General features: G+C 43.8%; 1 protein-coding gene across 1 annotated transcript in view; it reads right to left on the bottom strand.

Moving 5' to 3' along the window:
• Positions 1-1,866: 1,866 nt before the first annotated feature.
• The window catches only part of LOC119436761 (WD repeat-containing protein 47), a 148,838-nt gene continuing 129,391 nt past the window's right edge, over positions 1,867-21,313 (bottom strand). Inside the window, exons 10-11 of the mRNA XM_049659974.1 lie at positions 14,245-14,463; positions 1,867-7,463 (exon numbers count right to left, since the gene is read on the bottom strand). Of these exons, the coding sequence (XP_049515931.1) occupies positions 7,318-7,463; positions 14,245-14,463 (365 nt within the window). The 3' untranslated portion in view covers positions 1,867-7,317. The remainder of the gene's footprint in view (positions 7,464-14,244; positions 14,464-21,313) is intronic.

Below are 21,313 nucleotides of genomic sequence, written 5' to 3'. Positions count from 1 at the left end.
GCATGGCAGATGATGTTAATCATTGTGGGACAAGTTAAGCCCCAAAGGGTGCACAGTTTTTAAGTGTGTAGGTCGAGCGTACACAGGCTCTCTATATAGAAATCGAAATCACCCTAGAATTTAGAAGCTTGTAGCGCTCCGCCGGCACGTTCACGAAACACCTTTAATACTAATACCTGTTCCACCCCGACAACGGTGAAGACGGATTAGTGCTGACAAGAAAGAGCATCTTGTCCCATTGACGGACAAGTGAAAAAGAAAATGAAAAAAAGAAAAAAAAAAAAACCCTTCACGGCCCATTTCGCGGCTCGCTGAGGGCTTTTTCACTTTTCATTGGCTTACCCAGTGGTAATTCAGCGGGCAATACTGGCAGTAAGGGTGGTGAAACGTTATAACAGTCGAATTAAGTTCCGCTACCCTTTCAATGAATTCATTACAAGGATTGACGGCTTTGTATTGTCGGACAACATTCAGTGTTTTTTATAAGCCAGTTCGTTGGCAGTTATAGCCAGATCCAGAGGGAGTAGAGTTAGTTTATATGACTTTGGTAGCATATACAGCAACTATTTTAGTTCACTACAAATAGCTCTAAGAGGGCGTAGAGTTACTGTACATGGCTCCCAAAGGGCACTCTTTGGACAGCACTGGCAAAGAATGAGTTTCAACCGGAGCTAGTGAAGCACAACATTTTCCATGTTTTTTTTTTTTTCTTTTTACATCCTATTAGAAAAATTTTATCATTCAGCGAGGTACATCAGCACGAACTTATATGTGAACAATTCCATAATTACTCCAATGCATTGTTTGATTTCCAGGTTCACCAGTATTCGCAACAGTGGCTTAGTTCAGGCTCCAAAATGTAGACTTGGGACTGCTCCATGCTTAGAAATTGACTACAGAGCGATCACATGTCGCCTTGCCATATAATTATGCGTTTAGTATACTGATGGCACATACAGCTCTGCACTGCTCAATGGATGCATGCTCATTAGAATTGCTTTCTGAAAAGTGTGAAGCCTAGGAAATAAGGTGTTTTATTGTATGTTCAAGAATAGCTTAAATCATTTGTCACTTGTCAAAGTTTATATTAATTGTCTGCACTGTTATATAGAAAAACTGCAATGTGATATTATGAAGTAAATATTTCATGATGATTGAGTTATCGTCATGAACTTTTTTTTTTGTTTACAAATGCCCAATTATGCGCAATTACATGTCTCGTATGACATATTCTATAGCTTGGACATACTCATCATGAATGAAGGTAAAAGAGGACAAGGAAAAGGGATGAATGGATATGTCAAAGTTGCTACACACTTCAACAATACCACTGTCTAAAATGCTTTGGATGGGAGAATGCATACATTCTACTCTAATGCTATTCCTTTTCGTGCTTCAATGGTGGTCTGAGTGGAGCACCCCCCACATTATCATCGGATGAAAGGAATGCTTACATATTGCCGGTCCTGGTTTTGTATACATGCCTGCTGTAGCTACTGAGAAGAACTGGCAACTTGTGTCCTTCACTCCACATCTAGGTTTTTCAAGATTGCATGGGATGCTTTCTTCACTAGCAAACCAACACTTTCAAAACCCTCTGATGTCACAGTTTTTCCCCTGCATAAAACTGCTAGATAATCACTCTAATTTAATGTATTTCTCATAAATAATCAAAAAGTACAAAAAGCAATGCAAAGATACAAGAGGCACATTACGAATGCTGCTGCATTTAACATAGTAACAGACACCATCTCCTGTCCATCACCTGAAAACCGACCAATAAAGAGTCGCAACAGGTGCTCAAATGTACAATGTAGAAGAAAGCCCATGCACATTTACATTTCACTAAGGTTCCGAGGCAGCTCAAAAAAGCAATGTTTATTATGCTGATGTTTATTACAAGCTATACAAGCCGCCATTGCATGTCATACAAACTCCACAGCTGGTAGGCAAAATATTTGTACAACTAAATTATGTTGACACGCAAAAAGCACAAAAAAAAGTATATGTACAATAAAAGACAAATTGCTGTGCTATGTGCAGCAGATCTGTTGAAACTGGCCTGAATGTGCAAAACACTGTGTCTCCGTATATAAACGATTTCACTCCAACACCTTAACGTAAGTCGCCATGCCCCTTTGCCAAAACTGATTCCTTTGTAAAAGACAAGGAGGGAATTCATGCAGTGCTCTGGTGGCTTCAAAGGTGTGTACAGTATGTCTCTTCAATTAGGCTAAAATTGAATATGGACAAACCCTTCTTTCCTTTGCAACAAGCTTACATAAGAAAAAAAAGAACTCTGATCCAAACAATGCAATTTCTTGTTTGCATCATATATATTTAACTGTGGTTTCAAGCCAATATGACAAATTTTTCAAGCTTGGAGGCAAAAGTAGAAGCGTTTCCTCATATTTGAGTAGATACCGCACAACTATAAGCGTTAAATAAGACATCATCTAGGATCTAAGGCAATACAAAGAAAAATCAGATAAAAAGTAAAAACGTCACTGCCTTATGTATGCTAAAAACGCTGTAGGAGAGATTCACAGGTATGCATACTCCGTTTTACTATACTCCAACAAATAAACCTCTTGGAAACACTGAAAAGTGAAATTTCCCTACACTACAGATGCATGACACAATTGGTAGCAAGCAACAAGAAATAAAGTTCTATACCAGCTCTAGAATGATAATTCATGGCACCTTCATGCAAAAAGCAGTCACTCAAGCACTGGTTGATAGGTTGCTGCAGCTTTTGTGGCATTCAAGCCAATAAGCACACTGAAGCCTGTCCGATTATAATTGGGCAGCAGTCCTCACACACGAGGACCTCTGCTCAACATAAACTCAAGTGTTTATAGATATTGTGACCCTTCCATGTTGGGTAAATGCACAGTGCTCACTCACAGAGCCCTAATCTCTGTCACCAGGTGTGCAAGTATAAAAAAAAGAAGTAAAAAAAAATAACAAGGGGGGGGGGGGAGGGAGGGGGGAATGGGGCTACAATACATCTGCGCAATAATTAATCAATATCAAAAACTATGAGTGCACACTCATTCTTCTTTATAATTAAGTATAATTATACTGCTGCACTTATGTACTAAACAGGCAAAAGAAATCATCACTCAAGTAATCCTTCCCACACTGCACCTACATTAACATGGCTACAAACTCAAAGCACACAACTAAAAACAAGAGCTTACACAGCTTATGCACATTATTGCACAAAAGTTTGTTCTCCACCCAATTGGGTAAGTAATAAATCTAAGATGTACCACGATTTTAAAAAAAGTATGGATGGCCAGTCCTTAAGTAGGTTACTTAAGTTACAACTCCCAAGCAGCACTGACCCCATTTAAAAATTTGAAATATGTACTTGCAAGGTTGCGCACTCAGTGATCCTTCTCTAGCTAACCTAGTTCACATTACACAAAATGCTGAAGTGGAACACTGCCGGCCCACCGATAACCTTGAATATTGCCCACCAACATTACTAAAACTAGACATGCTGACTTCTTTCCACAGTAGTGGCTCTTGCAAAACCCACCAAAGGCTGTTCAGAGTGGCAGCCACACACCTGTGTCACAAGGCACTTGTGAAACATCTTTTGGTTTCAGCAGAAGACCAGAAATAGGAAGGATTTGAGGCGCAGCTACAGACAACACGGCTCAAATATAAACTTTCCGACACTATTTCTAGCCTAGTAAATTGGCATAAATAAAAGCTTCGTAGAAGTGATCAGAGATCCAAAAGACTTTCCTTCAGCCCTGAAGTAGGATAGACATGTACCTCATATGCACCACTATTCATAAACATGAACTGACAGATCACAAGGCCAGATCATGGAATATTGTAACCTTAGTGCATCAGTAGCAGTGGATTGTGCTTCTTCTCTTTGTGAATGAACGTTATCTTCTTCCACTGTTCTGTAGCCTGCACTACTAAAGGTCTCCATTATAGCGTGTGATGTTACTGTCAGCACTTCCGCTAGTTAGTAGCTAAGTTCAAAATCAGATTTACAGCAGCTATGAAAACTGCAAGCATTGTCATCAAAACTAAATGTAGCAGCATAGTTAAAAAAGGGAGAGAGAGAAAAAAAGGAAAGGACACACAAATAGCCGAGTAAATGTGCGCACTGAAAACATAACATGTAGCAAACGGGCGTAGGGTGAGCGTAGCAGCTTCTACTTTCTTAAATGTGCGTGGCGGAGTGGGCGTATGTGCAAAACGATCACCAGTTTGAGAACATGCAGCTTCAATCAGGCCCGCAACACATTGAGCTGCTACAATACCACTTGAGACTCGCCACAATATTGCTGGCAGATGATGAAATGCCAAGATGCTAGTATGTGCAATGAACAGCTGTGCTTCCTGCCCAAAGGCTACAGTGACACATGAGTCACCACAAAGGAAATGAAGACACTGCCAACTGAAGGAAACAAAATCAGATCAGCATCACAATGCCAGTTCCACAGCTGGTACCATTAATGACTTTCCAATAACAGTGAAAACAGCTTATGCATCTCACAAAGGTAAAATAATATATATATGCCCAAGCATTAGGAATATCTTCTCATATATTTAATTCAGTGCAGTTCTCCCAGCAGGTATCTTCACTTCAAGGTGAACAGCAGTGCAGGTGAGGTTGCTTCTCGAAGCTTTCGAGGGCTTTAAAGGGGCCCTGAACTATCCCTCGGGCTTGGTGAAATAACATATCCCCCGGGTAGCATATGCTGCTGTGAACATCTCAGTTTTGTTGTCATACGCGGTGCATGGAGCTTGCAAGCGAAGTGCGAAGTCACCTTTCTCTCAAATGCTCTCTTTTCAACAGAAGCCATGATTCTCACTCTTTTCTGGACGCTTTATTTCGTAATAAAGCATATTCCCATATGCGGCTGCTACTGGTTTCTGCGGACGGCTACACCGCAGCCGCCGTAGGATGCCGCCCCGAGTCCATTGGCTAAGCGCACTGCGGCCTGCCGAGGACAACCACGTTTGGCTTACCACGTTTGGCTTATGTTTAGCGCGTTGTAGGCACCAAAATCAGAAGTCGTGGCGTCTATGTTAACCAAAATTAAACTTGAACTGCACGCCACGGTGATATTTCGAAGGTGGAGCGTTGTGGCCACGCCCCACTTTGCCATAGCCTTCACAGTGCAAGGCATTGAAGAAAGAACGGGAGCACAGTGGAGGCCATGTTTGATTGCTAATAACTCCGCTTCTGCTGAACGCGTTGAAGTACTTTTTATGGCAAAGTATTTCTGAAATAGCCTATTTTCACTTGCTCCACTTCGATAAAAAGTGGTTCAGTGCCGCTTTATGTTACTGTATAAAGCTACTATTATACAGCTACTGTATAAACCGAACTATAGGTCAAGTGGGAATATAGGTCGACCCCCTAAGTATAGGTAAAAAAAGAAGATAAAAAAATAAAACAACCAAAAATCGCTGAAACGCATTTATTTTCGAAACTGCACTGCTCACCCACCACCGAAGCCGCAGTCTCCTTTGTGGGAAGTAGCAGCACTGTCCTCGTAAGCCGACCGTTTGTCGCAGGCCGCTTCGAGTCCAGCTTCTCGTGCGAGCTCCGTGGCTTTGCAACGCATTGTACGCACGGTCACCGACAACGAGCGGGCATGAAATTCCCGCACAAAGTGCGCGAGTGTGTCCTCAAGCTGCGGATGAACCGCACTACGCCCACGAAGTGACATTTTGCATGGGATGCAATTCAGCAGCTCTCCTTTCTGCACTCTCCAATACCGCAAGCTTTTTTCCGAAACGCCAAACTGGCACTGAGCGGCCATGTTGCTGTTAGCTTCGGCAAAGTTGCCACAGGTAGCCAGACAACTCACATTCAAAGACCGCTATATAAGACGAGGGGTGACTTTGGCGTGTTTTTATGAAAAAATGTCGACTTATATCCCGGTTTATACGGTACAAGAAAGATTCATCTCGTAGTGTTAGGAAAGTGATAAATCGGTGACAGGGGTATTGAGGTGTCATGTCTGCACAATGCTCTGACACATTCTTTCTCACTGAACAAAGTACTTGGACATGTAATCATTTGCTTTTTGCCGTAACTACCATTGTAAAACCCAGTTCTCATATGCTTGACATGCCCATTTTTTTAAGAGCAGCCTAAGTCAAAAGTAATTTTAGTGGCAGCTGCGACTTCGTTATAAGAGGTTCGATTGTAATCAAGATATTATTATAAAATTAATGAAAATAAAGTTTTGAAAGGATACTTTATCAGATTAAAATGGCTCAGTGTTTCAGTTTAAGTGTCCCTTTAATGGATTACTGTGAACAGCAGATGCAGGCCCCTAACTCCTCAATACGCTTAGACTCCCATGTGATCTCGCGATTTCACTCAAGTGGCACTCCCACACTGTTCTGATGACACACATCACATACGGCCCAGCTCCTTTTCCAGTTTCTGCCCCATCTTAGAGTGCCATCTTACATATAAAGCCTCCCAGCACCTATGCCCTATCTTGCAAAACGATCACTGTTGCTGAAGATTGTATATCATTTTCGAAAAAGACAATGTTTAAGGAAATGCAAAAGGCTTGGATACTCACTGAACACAATGATGCTTTGTCTTTGTCAAATCTTTTAATCTAATTTTCTTGAACAATAAGCTACAAAATCGGATTCGAGTTCCCCATACCACAATGCAACTTCTTTTATGTTTTACGAGAATTATTCGAAATTCTTGTGAATGGATGGACACCTTCAGCTCATTCTCTAGCTCACGGCCGCTGCTCACAGTAAAAAACATAAATTAAATGATATAGACATGAACGAAGCACATCTGAAAACTTCAACAACAAATTAGATGACGCTGTCAAAGCTATTAAGAAATAGCCTTCCAAAGCACATAACACAGAACAAACACGACTGTTCTAATATAGGTGGACATGTTCAAGGAAAGAGCTATGAATTGAACGAACACATAATTAACAACACGTCTACACACAGAAGTGTGGCAGTCAGTGATAAAGCAAAGATGACATTAGCATGTCACCATAGTTGCAAAAAACATGCGTTTTGGTTTGATCATAACACTAGCAGTGCGCAACCTGCAAGACAAAGTAACGAAAATTCAATGACCAACTGGGCTACCAGATAAAAACATGGACGGGCCAGAAAGTAAAAGTTATGGCAGGATGGGCATCAATGCAAAGTTGGTGAAAACAAACTAAAAAGTGAGGGGAGGCAGAGACAGGGTTAGCGAGGTTTATCACAGGGCATAGAGTCCGAGCACCCACACCCCATGGAGGGCGTTTCCTTTCAATTGTGGGATGGGGGAGCCCTTCAGTTGACTGGCAGGGCCCAGAGGACGGCTGTCTTGTCAGCGCTGGTGCTGACAAAGGAGAAGTCACTGGGGTGCCAGCGGGCCTGGATCACCTTGTCTGCATGCTCTGCAACTACCACGCTCGGCAAAGGCTGCGTCAGGTCACCTGTGGCGCAGGAGGCATTGAAGTGACTGAAAACTATCTCTGGAAGGTTTACAGAAACTGCAGCACAAATTAGGGAGATGTGCTTTTATACTGACAGAATTGAGCAAGAGACTGACAGTTAAACAAAATTTCAAACTTCAAATGGACAAACAAAGCTGTGTGACACAGATAAAAATAATTTGGCGGCAAGACTAATAAACCAGCATGCATACAGTGTGCGCAAGGTATTTGACAACGTAATGACAATTTTAGGAGTAGCAACAGCATTTGAGATAAAATTCCATACATTCGTTCAAAATTTTTACAATGTTTCGCTTACTGCTGCTTTCTAAAACTTCCATAAAGTCATCTTCAGCCTCAATAAATGAATAAATTTAGCTTCGATAACGGCTGTATGTGCAGATCGGATAGTGTGTATTGATGTTGGCCAGTGTTTCCACAATGGTAGCCTTCAGTCAGCCTTTAGCATTGTGTGATTGTTTGTTAGACTTCCTCTCAGTAACACTCCTTCCCTCTTTCCATAAATATCAGTGTATGCAGCCAGTTTAAACACTGGAAACAAGAATGCCACATTGAAGGTGACACGGCTATCGCATTTCACCGCCAGCCACTCGAGGGTCACACAGTCCCTGTGGGAGGAAGCAACTTCATTACTTGGAGTGGCATTTAATGACCGCATGCACAGAAGACTCTGCCTCCTGAAGATGCTCCACAATGGCCATCAATGGTTTTTTAGGGTTTTTAGTTACAGTGTACTCCACCTGCTGGAGAAACTAAACTGGATGAATGGCATCTGACAATTGGCAGTGATTATTTCTTTGTCACATATGACAATTGGCTACAGGCTCTTCTCTCACTCTGGAAACAAAAGATTTTGCCACATTCAAGAAGGTGGAGATCCCCAAGTTGCTGTGGCTCGCGTGCAAGGCGATTAAGACTAATATAGCTGCATCTCCTGCGTCAGACTGGAAGCTGCTACCCTAGAATAAATCAGCTAGATAGGTGGCAAAAATGTTGGTGAAGATGAACTTAAGTGGCCTATTGCTGACAGAATGAGAAGGCTAATGTCTATGGCAATTCAAAGCTGCATTTTCAAATACCTCATGCACCCTGTATGTAACGTGCGATGAAACACTCCTATAGGCGCAGTAGTTAATACAGAATGTGTTACAGTTCTGGCTGTAAACATATCACAAATATTTCACCTCCTTTCATAACATCATACATACCCCCATTTCCTGTCCGAAGACACGATTAAGTGTGCTACAACCATCACATGATGATCCGCTTTTATTTGTAAGGAGATTCATGCACCACCATGAATACTATATGAAGCCAACAAATAACAAAGCCAAGAAAACCACATGGGAAATTCTTTGTTTTAACCCATGACAAATTTTGACAAAGTGCGGAATGTCTTTTTACACCTGCATATTTTGCGGCAATCTCTTTCTAAAAAATATGGTACCAGGAATGCCGCATTTTTTACTGGTCTTGCTGAAAAACAATAGCAAAGGTCATTGTGTGTTACTTATTTGTCAAAGTTACAAGAAACTGCACGCATACAGATGTGCAAAAATTGTGGAAAGTTCACGATGAGTTAACTGGTCATCAGCACCAGAGGATGCTCATTGTGATGACGAGTTACACTGTCATCAACTCACCACAACATCATCACATCATATGGGTTAATTGAAATGTAGAGATGATAAGGTAAAGGGAAATGAATGTGGACGAAAAAACAACTTGCTGCCAATGGGAGCCGAACCCACATTTGCATTCTCCACGTAATGTAGAGGATCGGCTATAGTTTGCTTTTCACGCAGAACAATGGTCAGTACAATAAACTGGTGTCTTAATTTCATTCTTCGTCAAGCAATGACGACAGTCTAACTTGCAGCATGAATGAGAGTTGCAATGTGAGGTAAGTTCAACTCTGAGCCACCGTCAGACTGGCGCTCCACTGCATGCAAGATAGCTTAACTGCGTCATGCACTTTTCAGTCTGTATGCCGTGAATAGGCACCCTATCTTCTTTTATCTGTAAATTGACCCAATGAAAGATAAATTGGTTTAAAAATGATGCATTGCAATCGTCGGCAATTGTTTTTCGAGTACCATATGTCATAGCTTCAAAGTGAAGTGGGTTGGGCCTAGCGGCACGCTCGGAGCTCGCTCGGCAACAAGCTGGCCAACAGCGCTGGGTGGCGATGAGCTGCTTGTATGGTCGTCCTGAAAACTCTGTCAGCCGGCAGGGTGTCACACGGAACACTGTTGCGGGAAGCTTGGCACTAGTGTGTTTGCTCGTTAAGAAAAAGAGCATTTTTTGCTCGTTCTGCAAGTGGTCGCAAATAGTTGCATGCAGTGCACGCACGCATGCATGCACCGCGGTAGCAAGGTATGTTACACTATTTGCACCATCTAGATAAAATTTGCCTAAAATTGTGTCTGCTGTAGCCGATAATCCGTTATAGCCAGGTCTGTTAAAAACGGTATTTGTTGTAGAAATAATATAGGCAGACCAAGCTAAGTGAGAAGAATGGCCGGTTATATTTGAAAGTATATTGTATGTGGATCCGTAGTAATGGGCATTGACTGTACTAGCCACCTGAACAACTACAGCTACTGAAGCCCTACAGTTAGTATTGACAGCTGGTGTCATTCAGCAAGACCTACCACAAGTGCACAATGTGCCATTTATGCAACCGTAGACAAACTGTATGTCCATTAGTATGCTGCACAGGCATAGTAAGCTGCACCTGTGAGTTCAATGTTGCTGAGATGTGCCCAAAAAGAAAGAGTGAACTTGGTGCAAAAAACAATACTGTAGACAGTTTCAGTGTTCCTCATTGCTTAGTAAGGCTTAGTTAGAACATGATGCAGAGCAAAACTGTGCTACTAGACAGGAGACAAGGACATCAAAAAGCCAAGGCTATGGACACTTTCTTTCAGACCTGTCGGCTGTCACCACCTGGTTCTTCAACCTTGTCTTCCTCATCAACTAAGCACTTGCCTCTAGCTATCGTCAATGCTATGTTGCAATCTCTAACAGCTTGTCCTTTCCACAGCATTACGATCCAAACAGTACTAGCAGTGAAACAGTGAAACAAAGATTAATAACAATCAATTCAAACACATTGATGCGTGAGTACTATAAAGCTGTATGACAAGGTGATGGGGGAGCAAGGTGATGACTCATGAGACAGGAAGGGCGGGTATGGCAGGTATGCATTACATGAATTCGGCAGTGATTGCCACCAGGTGCATGAGAAGAACAAATATGACCAAAAATCCTTCTGTGTCCTTGAGTTTCTGAAAATGATGTTATTTCAGTTTATTTCACATTAGCGGCTTTCATTAGCATCATTAACTTGATCATTAGGATTTTGAACTAGTATTCCTTTAAATTTCAGTTGTAAGCACCTTTAAAACCAGCCCAATGAAATTAAAGAAGTACACAAAGCTATGGACGTTATGTCAAAACTTCTGCCATCGATCAGTAGCCTTGCACAAATCTGCCTAGTTTAAAGGAAGCCACCGGAAACACTGGGTGAAGTGCATCCTGCGCACTGACTCAACTTCTAAATCAGGCTCAATGTGTTCTGTTGCATAGTAAATTTTATGGCAGAATACTGTACTCGAAATGGGTCAGGAGAGCATCTTACAGTGCAGACCGCTTAAAACGTAAGTCGCCGGAGTCGCGAATATCCGCACTATGAGCGGTACCGCACTATAACCAAAACAACTATTTTATTGCGATAATGGACACTCCAGGCGCATTTCTGCCGTCACTGTCACCATGCTCTAGGTTCCATATTCGCTTATTAAATAAATTAACAAGCACGGTGTCACGCGCGCACAAGCAAACATGAACACATCTCGCTCGTTGACCACGGAAACGAACTGTCAAAACGCTCGAGTGACGAAGCGCGGCAAGCGAATTGACCTTCGTGCTATCATGCCTCTCACTTCAACGCTACCTATAAGCAGCGAAAACACGGCGCGCAGCGGACTTTCCCCGTCGCAGGTTGCTGTCAAGATAGGGCCAAGGCGATTGTATCGCCGAAGTGTATCGTCGCAGACTACGTCCTGCTTCAGTCCACTGAAACCGTTCCACATTGCTTTGCTGGCGAAAATCCTCTCCTTTTGTTTGCGCCAGTCCCGAACGCAAGTTTCGGATTCTCTGAATGCCCGTGATGCGGCCCGATTTCCGTCCGTCTCCGCCCACATGATCACTTTCCTTTTAAATGCGGCATCATGATGAACTCGGTACTTCATGCTGATAGAGCAGACGCAGAGAACGTTAAGACAGACGGTAGACTATTGCCTAAGCCCGTGTACTGCAGCACATGGAGGAAGCTACGGTAGCTAGGCTCGAGAGTAGCTAGGCTCGACGTGCGTGCGAGGCGGCCATTTTGAAATGCCGACGGCTATATGGTAATGCAGATTTAGGGTCGTACTCGATTCTAATGCGCACGCAATTTTTGGACCTGTTTTATCGGAAAAAAAGTGCGCGTTCGATTCAAGCAAATACGGTATTTGTGGCTTGAGGGGAGTGTTTGCCGTCTAGGCTGACTGCCGAACTTGCAGGCAGCCGCACTGTAACCGGTATTTCGTGTCCCGCAACTGCACTATAAGCGATACGTGTATACATAGAGTGCTATGGGAAAATTAATGGGAGTCTGAAAAGACCGTATTATATCCGGTCCTGCACTATAAGTGGTTACATTATAAGTGGTCTATACTGTATAAACTCTTTCACATCTCATCACCTATAAATTGAAACGGTGGCAAATGCAGCTTCAGATGCTCGGTTTTACAAGCGTAATGTTATCATTGGGTTAGGCAGAGTATAATTTTCCCAACGAAGCACACAAGATCATGGGTTTCCATTCTTTCGATGCCTGGGAAAGTTCTTGCAGAAGTCGTATGCTTGCGAATTGCCCATGAGTGCAGTACTATTGCTTTTTGTTGTTTACTCTTGGTGCCTTACTAGCTGCCTATTCTAATGTTTCGTGTGTGCCGGTCTAATCCCATTAGCATTCATACATCAAGTACATACCCGAAAGTACATGCCACAGCTAACTGCTTGTTCAAATTCTTTGTAGTAGTAGTGATTCGGGACGAATATTTTCAAATCGCATATCGAATACCTGTTGTCGCGACTGGGGCTCCCGAAGTATATCTGATGTGTTGGGGGCGACGTCTGGGGGCTCATGTCGCATCATGTAGTTCACCCCTCTCTTTCTCTCTCTCTCTCTCTATATATATATATATATATATATATAATTACTATATTTGACTGCTTATGAAAGCAGATGTTATTAATAAAACACAAAAAGCATGATTTATTTAATGTGCAGTTAATTCTGGTGTCTGGCACTGTTTGGAAAATGCGCAAATTGTGGGTTCATTTACGTACGATATATCTAAGAAATTTCACACGTGCTTCAAATGATAACAAACTGTCAACTCATTCAGATTCCTAAAGGCATCCTAAAGTCGTGGCGCTGAGACTTCCTCCTGCAAGGGCTGCAGAATAGAGCGCGAGCCTTCCCCTCCTCGAGAACCACTTCAAGATGAAAGATACGTTGAACCAGACGAAAACAGGCAGCGCTCTCGACACAGAAAAAGCACTGACAGAGAGAGTCTCACAAGTCACAAGCTTCCAGAAAATTTTGGTTCGTTGGTTGATGGAAGGGAGCACCCTTTAACTAGTCAAAGGAGTTGCTAGCCTCACGGGTGGTGGGAGGGGAGAAGATGGGGGGCGGTCGGAACAGCTTTTAGTTTGGGGGCATGCCTCCACTGGTTTAGAACCTGTGGGGGCGACTGCTCCCACTGAACCCCCAGTTCCGGAGCCACTGTGTGCAGAGAAGTGGCTACAAACTTGTATGCATAGGAACTACTGCATGTTGGAATTAAGGACTTGTTCTGTGGAAGAATGGGAACAAAATTTAGTGCAGCAGAACTCGTTAACTAAATATCAAAGATACAAAGAGGTTAATATTGAATAGCAAAGCATGATGCAACTGCTTTTGTGCATGTAGTAATGAGAATAACAGTTAGGTAAAACAATGTGCAAATAAAAAATGCACACAACTGCAAGAACTAGAGAAAGTGTAAACAGAAGATATTGCCGTACGAATGCTTTTATTTTGATCAGACACCTCAGTTACACTTATTAGATGTCTCGGTGTTCGTACTGTGACCTGAGACAGTTCACACGTATATAAGGAGTGCATAGTTGACCACGTTACAATGCCCGTTTCCACTCCTGCTATGCTTCACTGCACAGCAGATATGCGTCACCGCATAAGACTACTGTATTACGGCGAAGCTGAACATAGAAAATCTATCAATACATTTTAAGAAGTCGAATATTAAATATCTTTTTTGAAGCGAATATAGAATAGCACCATATTCGAAACTACTATGCGGAAATTCAAATATCTGCACGACACTAGGTTTAAGATATGTGCGACGGCCCTACCAACCTGATCCCTTTCACCCTTCACCATGAGATCGAACATCAACACCCCACTATTATTGCCAAAGCTGGCCATTCAAGACAACAGATGATTAAAACAAAACAAATCCAAACCAAAAGAACTGTTGCATTGTCACACAGTACCGAACTGGGTTTCGGAGCAGAGAACATAAGGCCATTTAGAACCAATGCAGGGCTCGAAATTTCTATCTCGAAGATTATACACAATGGTAAAGTCACATTGGCCTCGCCAGCAACTTAATACAACTTGTGTAGAATATGACAGGCCACTTACCCTGCAGATCTGTGAGGACACATTTGCGGTCATATGATGCTGTCAGCAAGTAGTAAGCTCGTGGTGAGAAGCGTACGGACCGCAGGTCAGACGAATGAGGTCGGAACGTCTGGATGGTCCGGCCACCTCGTATGTCGTACAGCATGCACGTGGCATCCTCGTGGCCAGAGACCAGCATGCGCCCAGAGGGATCCACAGCTACAGCAGCCACTGGGCTTCCTATGGAGTAACAAGGTTGGTGTGTCTCGGTTACAAGATTCATGCATCTCAGGACAGGTGAAATTATAAAAAATTGAAACACACAGCCTTGGAAAATTATAGCTCTGTATCAGTTCTGCAAAGACTGAAACGGCAGTGCACAGTACTCATTCATGTTAAATCAATGCAAATCTTATGCTTTTTACACTATCGCCTTCGGGTGCTGTCTACAACTGTGCATGTCAACATAATAACACCTAAAGATCACCCAAGTTGTATAGAAGGTAACCGGCAACCACATATAGAACACATTGTATCAATGTCAAAGAGGTAGGGCCTCATTTTTGGTTTTCTCCCTCTCTCTCAGTTTCACATCTTTTCCCTTAACTCAACCTCAGCCTCACATCATAAAATTTCAATGTCCTCTCTCATGTTCACCCTTACTGCATTATCTTATTTCAGCACTCCCTCACCCTTAAGCTGCTCTTTATTGTTTCAGTGGGCATGCCAGTAGAGAATAAAACCTATATCAATGTGCCATGTGCAGCCTACCAACTAGTGCGTAATTGGAATCCCTAGAAAATTTTGGAGGAAATCAAGTACTCAAAGGAGAGTGGCACTGAACCAGTTGAGTTTGGGCCTGGTGCATTTGCTCTAACCAAATTAATCTGCATATGTTTGTTCTATCTGAAGCATGCTGTCATTATCCATACACAAGCTTTGTTGGTAACACTCAGGTTATCGAACCAAAAGTGAACACCCAAAAAATATATATATTTTGTGTGAACCAGATATGAACCAGAACATTTCTATTTTTTTTCACTCCTGAATGAAACTAAAAAAAAAGTTTTCGGTTCAGGTTGGCAACCTTCTCTCTGGCTTTTGATACATGCATTGCCTGCACTTCCGACTCAATCATGTGACCTCATTTGTAAGTGCACACAAGCTTGCTGTGATTTTAGAAGTGGCAGCACCGTTAGAGCGGATTTCAACATATTGCATTGGCAGGCAGGCATATTAGTAATACACCCATGAGCCCTTCAAATTGGTGACCACCAAAATAGTTCAAATAGCTCTCCAGCAGTGGGAGACCTATATATAATCACTGAAATGAAGCACTTCCTACCTGGGTGGTCGCCTTTGATCGCACTGGTATGTAAGCAGATGTAGGTATAGTTAAAATGACACATTGCTTTTGAGATATATTATGTCTCAGGTGCGCTTTCACAAGTTGATTTTTTTGTAACTACTTGTGGCCTGAAGAACAACATGCGTGCCCTTTTTGGGGCCTTTTCGTGCAGCTCAGAAGCACGCTGAGCTTTTTGTACAAGATAAATTTATGTGCTATATTCTTAGGTTATGTAAAAAAAGACTGGCTAAAACTGGTTTGGACTATCAAGTTTTCATCCTAGAGCTGAACTGGAACTGAACAGTTCTCACTGAACTGGAACGAAAACTGGAACGAAAGAATGTTTTGGTTTGAAACTCTGGTCACGCTGTCTTTATTCATATAAGCAAGCATTTCATACATTTGGGGTTGATATTATTGGGCCCAACTGTATCGTGGAGAGCTGTGAAACAGTGATCAATACAAAGATAATTCAATAATGTTAGTTATTTTTAATGTTAGTTATAAATATTAGTTTACCGACTTTTTATTCAAGTATAATAACCAGGTATGAGATCTGTCAAGTTTTGCATTTTGTCTTTTTCACTTACCAAGCCCTTCTAAGCTATCAATGCAAACATAGCTGAACACATGGCAGACAAAACATATAGCTGGTATGTGACACAATGCTACATATCACTTCTCCCATATGAATGATGAACCAGCAAGCTGTGCTGTCTCTAAATTTCTAATTCTTATTTATGCACTTTCCAATGCAATGTGGATCCATTTTAAGGCTGTAAATTCGATAAATTCACTGGATATAGCAAAGGAAACTGTTGTGACAGCCTAGAAAGAAATCTACAATCAAGAGCCCTTAAGCGCCAAGGCCCAGTGGTGCACCGATGGGGGGGGGGGTTTAGGTGTTGTAAGCCTCCCCTGAGGTTGAGTTACGCCAACCCCCCCCCCCCCCCTACGCGTCCAGCACCACCAGTCCAACGTGTACCTTCAGTGCTCTGTTCGCATCGTCATTACAATTCAGGAGGTGGCTTGAAGTCGAATTTTCCTTATTAACAAAAACACTATATCACTGTCTTGTATTTATTCATTCACTCTTAAATTACTTTGAGTAAAATGCTGACGAAATAAACATCGTCATCATCCTTGGTGTCATTATTATAATGATTAGCCATTTTATTTGCTGTTGGATTCCTCTGGCTAAAGCAAGGAAATTGCATATTATGCAAAGTGCTTGCTTCCCCCCCCGCCACAGAAATTTAACCCCCCCTGGCAGAGATCCTGGGTGCGCTACTGCCAGGGCCCATAGCAAACACTCAGCAAAAGAACTTCTCGAAGAGTAGTGGTGGCATAAATTGTGGCACATGTGCCTGGCTTCTTCCAAAAGGCTATTTCACTGTGTCAGCAGAGAGAGAAAGGGGGGAGAAAAAAAAAAGTAAAAGAAGCAAGTCTGTGACACTATTCAAAGCAACCAATCACTGTCATTTTAGTTTTCAGCATTTTGTGCTTGCTATTGCTTGAGGAAAAGGGAAGTAAAAAAATAAAAAGGCATGCACAAAAGAGGAAGGCATAGGCAAACACAGTGGAGCGTGGTGTGCGGTCACACAGTTGCCATTTGTACAATTGCCTACCTGTGCTTTCTTTGTCCCCACTGGCTTGTTTACCGCACAAAAAATATTGCGAGAGGCGCAATCGTGTGGCGAAATTGACCTTCATGCCTTCTAGCAATACTAACCCTGTTATTGAGACTGACGGCTGCACATGGGTGTTTTCCCATGAATGTGAAGCAGCACCAGCAACGCGAAGAACTAATGTCGATGCCGTCCGCGTTTTCCCCGCGTTCGCACCGAACGCGCGCGGCGTCCGTAACTGTTGCCAGTGCCTCTGGCTGTGGCTCGGAGGTTTTCGACCTGATCAGAAGTGGACAATCGTCGAGCAGCGTCGGAAGTCTTTGCCACCTTCTCGCCTCGCAACGTTTCTATATAAATAAGTTTCTTTTTGTAGATGTGTGCTTACTCATGCTTAAGCAACTTCCTCACGTGCAACACATGCATGCTACATCTACAATAAATGCAAATGTGCATGTTTTTGCGCTGCCACCGTCGTGCTTGTTGGAAACGTCTGGTTCTAGACGCGAGGTGACATATTTTGAATTGCAGTTAGTGAGTGTGGCAGGCTAGAATGCGCGACAAAGCTTTTGCTGCTTGCACTTGTCTCAGAAGTGCGGCAGCATATTATAATTGTTTGGTAGCGAGCATGGCAAGTTTCTTTCATTCTTTTCACTACATCGTTAGCTAGCTTCCTTTTTAAATGAAAGAAGCATGCTATCGCAGAGGAGTGTGACAAACAGGGCACTCAAGAAGGAGGTATCCAAAACAAGCAGTCTAATAAAGACATCATCATGCTGCAAGAGGGTGCTCACTCTCTTGAGATAACTGAGGCTAAGCGGCATTGGACTTTGCCAGTACACAACAGGGAGACCTGAGATGGCTGCCCTTAAGCAAGACAGTTACGGTGTCTGCAACCCGAGATGTCCCTCTCACTCTAAACACCCAACACTTTTTTTACGTTCATGTGACAGAAACAATAACTTTCATGTATGTCACATGCATGACTTCTTCTTGAGCACCTTCTACCATGTACGCTCCTCTGCAATACTGTATTTCAGTCATCAAAAAATGCTAACAAAGAAGTAAAAACAAAAAACTTGCAGCGCTCTCCACCAAAACAAGCACACTATGTACAACAAAACAGGCACAATATATTGACCCTTTTTGCGGAGCAGTTTGTTCTAGAGGAACGAGATGGCGCTTTCGGCGGTGTGCCATAAGTTGCCTCAGCGAATGCGCACGAATACAAAACCATTACTGCTTCTGCCCTGCTGCAGTGTAGACTGCTTATAACATAAGTCGCCGGAAGTCGTGAATATCTGCACTATAAGCAGTACTGCACTATAAGCAAAACAACGATTTTCAAGCTCTGCACGTATGCAAAACATGTAGACCAAGCAGCCACGCGTATCCGAGAATTGAAGCGTGCGACTGGGAGTTTTGCATCCATTTAAATTTACAACTGAAAGGTTAATGTCCAAGTACCCACGATCTTCGCATGAAGCAGACAAAGTAATCATTTTAAAAAAATGTCTCAGTTTCACTCGAAAGGCGAAGCATCAATTGTGATAGCAAATTAGTAGAGAGCTATAAGGAGTAACGATAGTAGTTTTATTGGCTGCATAAACTTGACACATTCGCTTACTAACTGAATTAACAAGCGTGGTGTCAACGCGCACAAGCAAACATGAATAGACTCGATGACCGCAGACAACCACTGTCAAAACACAGGCGTGGGGAAACACGGCTGCTGCACAGGCGAAGGTTCGTGTGGTCTATCGCTTCAACGGAAACTGAGCGGCGTAAGCACAGCGCATACAAAGGTCACAGCCGTGTGGAGATTGCTTTCAAGATATGGTGCGCGCGACAACACCGACAGCCTGCACAGGCACGAACGCATTTGTTGGCAGAGTAGAAGCCGGAAGTCGCGTTCGTGACGGAAGTCGCGTTTGCTCTCCGCTGTGCGTTCGCTCTCAGTGAAGGCGCGCGTCCCCCGCGCGCTATCACTCGCACATACAGCGCGCGGCGATGATTTTATCACCCTTGGACTCATGCTCCACGTCTCATGCTCCTCCTCCGCATCGCCCTCGTTGATCTCCTCTCCTATCGGTGGGTGCACCTCATTGAGAAGCGTGCTCGCTACCACCCTTGTCGGTGAGATTTTCCCGCGGAAGTCACATTATAATCGGTATTTGTCTCACGCGGCTGCACTGTAAGCGGTATACGTATACAGTGAAATCTCGATGATATGAATCTCACGGGGTCACGGAAAATATTCGTATTAGACGAAATTCGTATCATCGAAACACGATTAAAAGTAGCTAAATTAAAGAGTCGGGGGTGAACTCACTCAGGCATGCGCACGTAAAAAGCATTGACGGTATAGATCACTTATAACGTAACTGTTTATAGCGCAGAACTGGCTACAACGCGGCCTTTCTCGACTCCCGTTTACCCTCCCATAGAACTCCATGTATACGCATACCGCTTACAGTGCAGCCGCGTGAGACGAAATACCGGTTATAATGCGGCTTCCGCTGGAAAATCTCGCCGACAAGGGCGGTAGCGAGCACGCTTCTCAACGAGGTGCGCCCACTGACGGGAGAGGAGATCAACGAAGGCGATGCGGAGGAGGAGCATGAGACGTGGAGCATGAGTCCAAGGGCGATAAAATCGTCACTGCGCGTCATATGTGCGAGTGAAAGTGCGCCTTTCGCGCGGGGGACGCACGCCTTCACGCACGGAGAGCGAACGCACAGCGGAGAGCAAATGCGACTTCCGTCACGGCCGGGCGCGCCAGTCGAGCCCGGCCCTGCTTCCCTCGCGCGAAAGCCCGGGGGGTATGGGAGGGAGGGAGGGGGGGAGGCGACGCTGTGCTGCGGGGCACCAAATGCGTATCTTGCAACTGGGCGCAAGGGTAACTGGCGACGCAATCTACCACTGAAAGGAGCAAAAGCGGGAAGGCAACGCAGGAGGGAGGGAAGGAGGGAGGGGGGGCTTCTACTTTGCCAACAAATGCGTTCTTGTACTTTGCGCCTGTGCCGGCTGTCGGGGTTGTCGCGCGCACCGTATCTTGAAAGCGATCGCCACACGGCTCTGACCTTTGTATGCGCTGTGCTTACGCCGCTCAGTTACCGTTGAAGCGATAGAAGGCACGAACATTCGCTCGCTGCAGCGGCCGTGCGCAAAAAGCCAGATAAGCGCCACCGCGTCAACGTCAAACTCTTCGCGCCCAGTCGCGGCCTCCGCGCTGTCCGGCGCCGCATCCGCGCCTCCGCACAAAAGAGAAAGGGAAAAAGCGCGTGACCGCGCGCTGTTCTTTTTCGCGGCCGTCGGTGGGGCAGCATTTATTCGTATCAACCGACGTGGGTCGAAAATCGATTCGTAACAACCCTTCTCTAGCACGTTGCAAAGTAATGGGGCTCAGCCGGGACCACAGAAAAATTCGTATCATCCGGAAATTCGTATTAGTCGTGATCGTATCATCGAGATTCCACTGTACATGGAGTGCTATGGGAAAATTAACGGGAGTCTGAAAAGACCGTGCTATATCCGGTCCTGCACTATAAGCGGTTACATTATAAGTGGTCTATACTCTACTGTGCGATCAGCTGTCAGAAATGCAACTGGATGTTCGCTAATGCACTGTGGCCAATTCATGCTGCAAAATGTGTACCAATAAAGGCAAGACGTGTGCGGTAGTTAGCTGCAAAAATTGTGATTCGCATATAAAGAATGCAAATATATAAGGAATATATAAGGAACGGAATCAACCTGTGTCGCTGCTGCTACATAAGGACTGCCTGTGTTGCTGGCCCTTCGCGATGCACGGCTTTCCTCGAGGATAAAAATAGATAATTCATACACCAGCGCTGTATAGCTAACCTCCAAAGAAAGGACTTCAACTCCGGAACGCCGGCACTTAAGAGTGATTACCACTCGTTACAAAAGGAAGTAGCGCCACTTATTGGCATAGTAAGTTTCTCGCATGTTAAGTACACACATCTACCCCTACTCGCACGCAAGCTTACGCCCACCCTATCACCAACGTATCAATAATACCTAAGTGAATGAGCGCTCACTTGAATCAATGTGCCGAAGCATGAGTGATGGCGACTATACCGACAAGACACGA

Source organism: Dermacentor silvarum, chromosome 1 (assembly GCF_013339745.2).
Source record: "Dermacentor silvarum isolate Dsil-2018 chromosome 1, BIME_Dsil_1.4, whole genome shotgun sequence".
NCBI classification, from domain to species: Eukaryota; Metazoa; Arthropoda; class Arachnida; order Ixodida; family Ixodidae; genus Dermacentor; species Dermacentor silvarum.
This window is presented reverse-complemented; position numbering and strand designations above follow the sequence as displayed.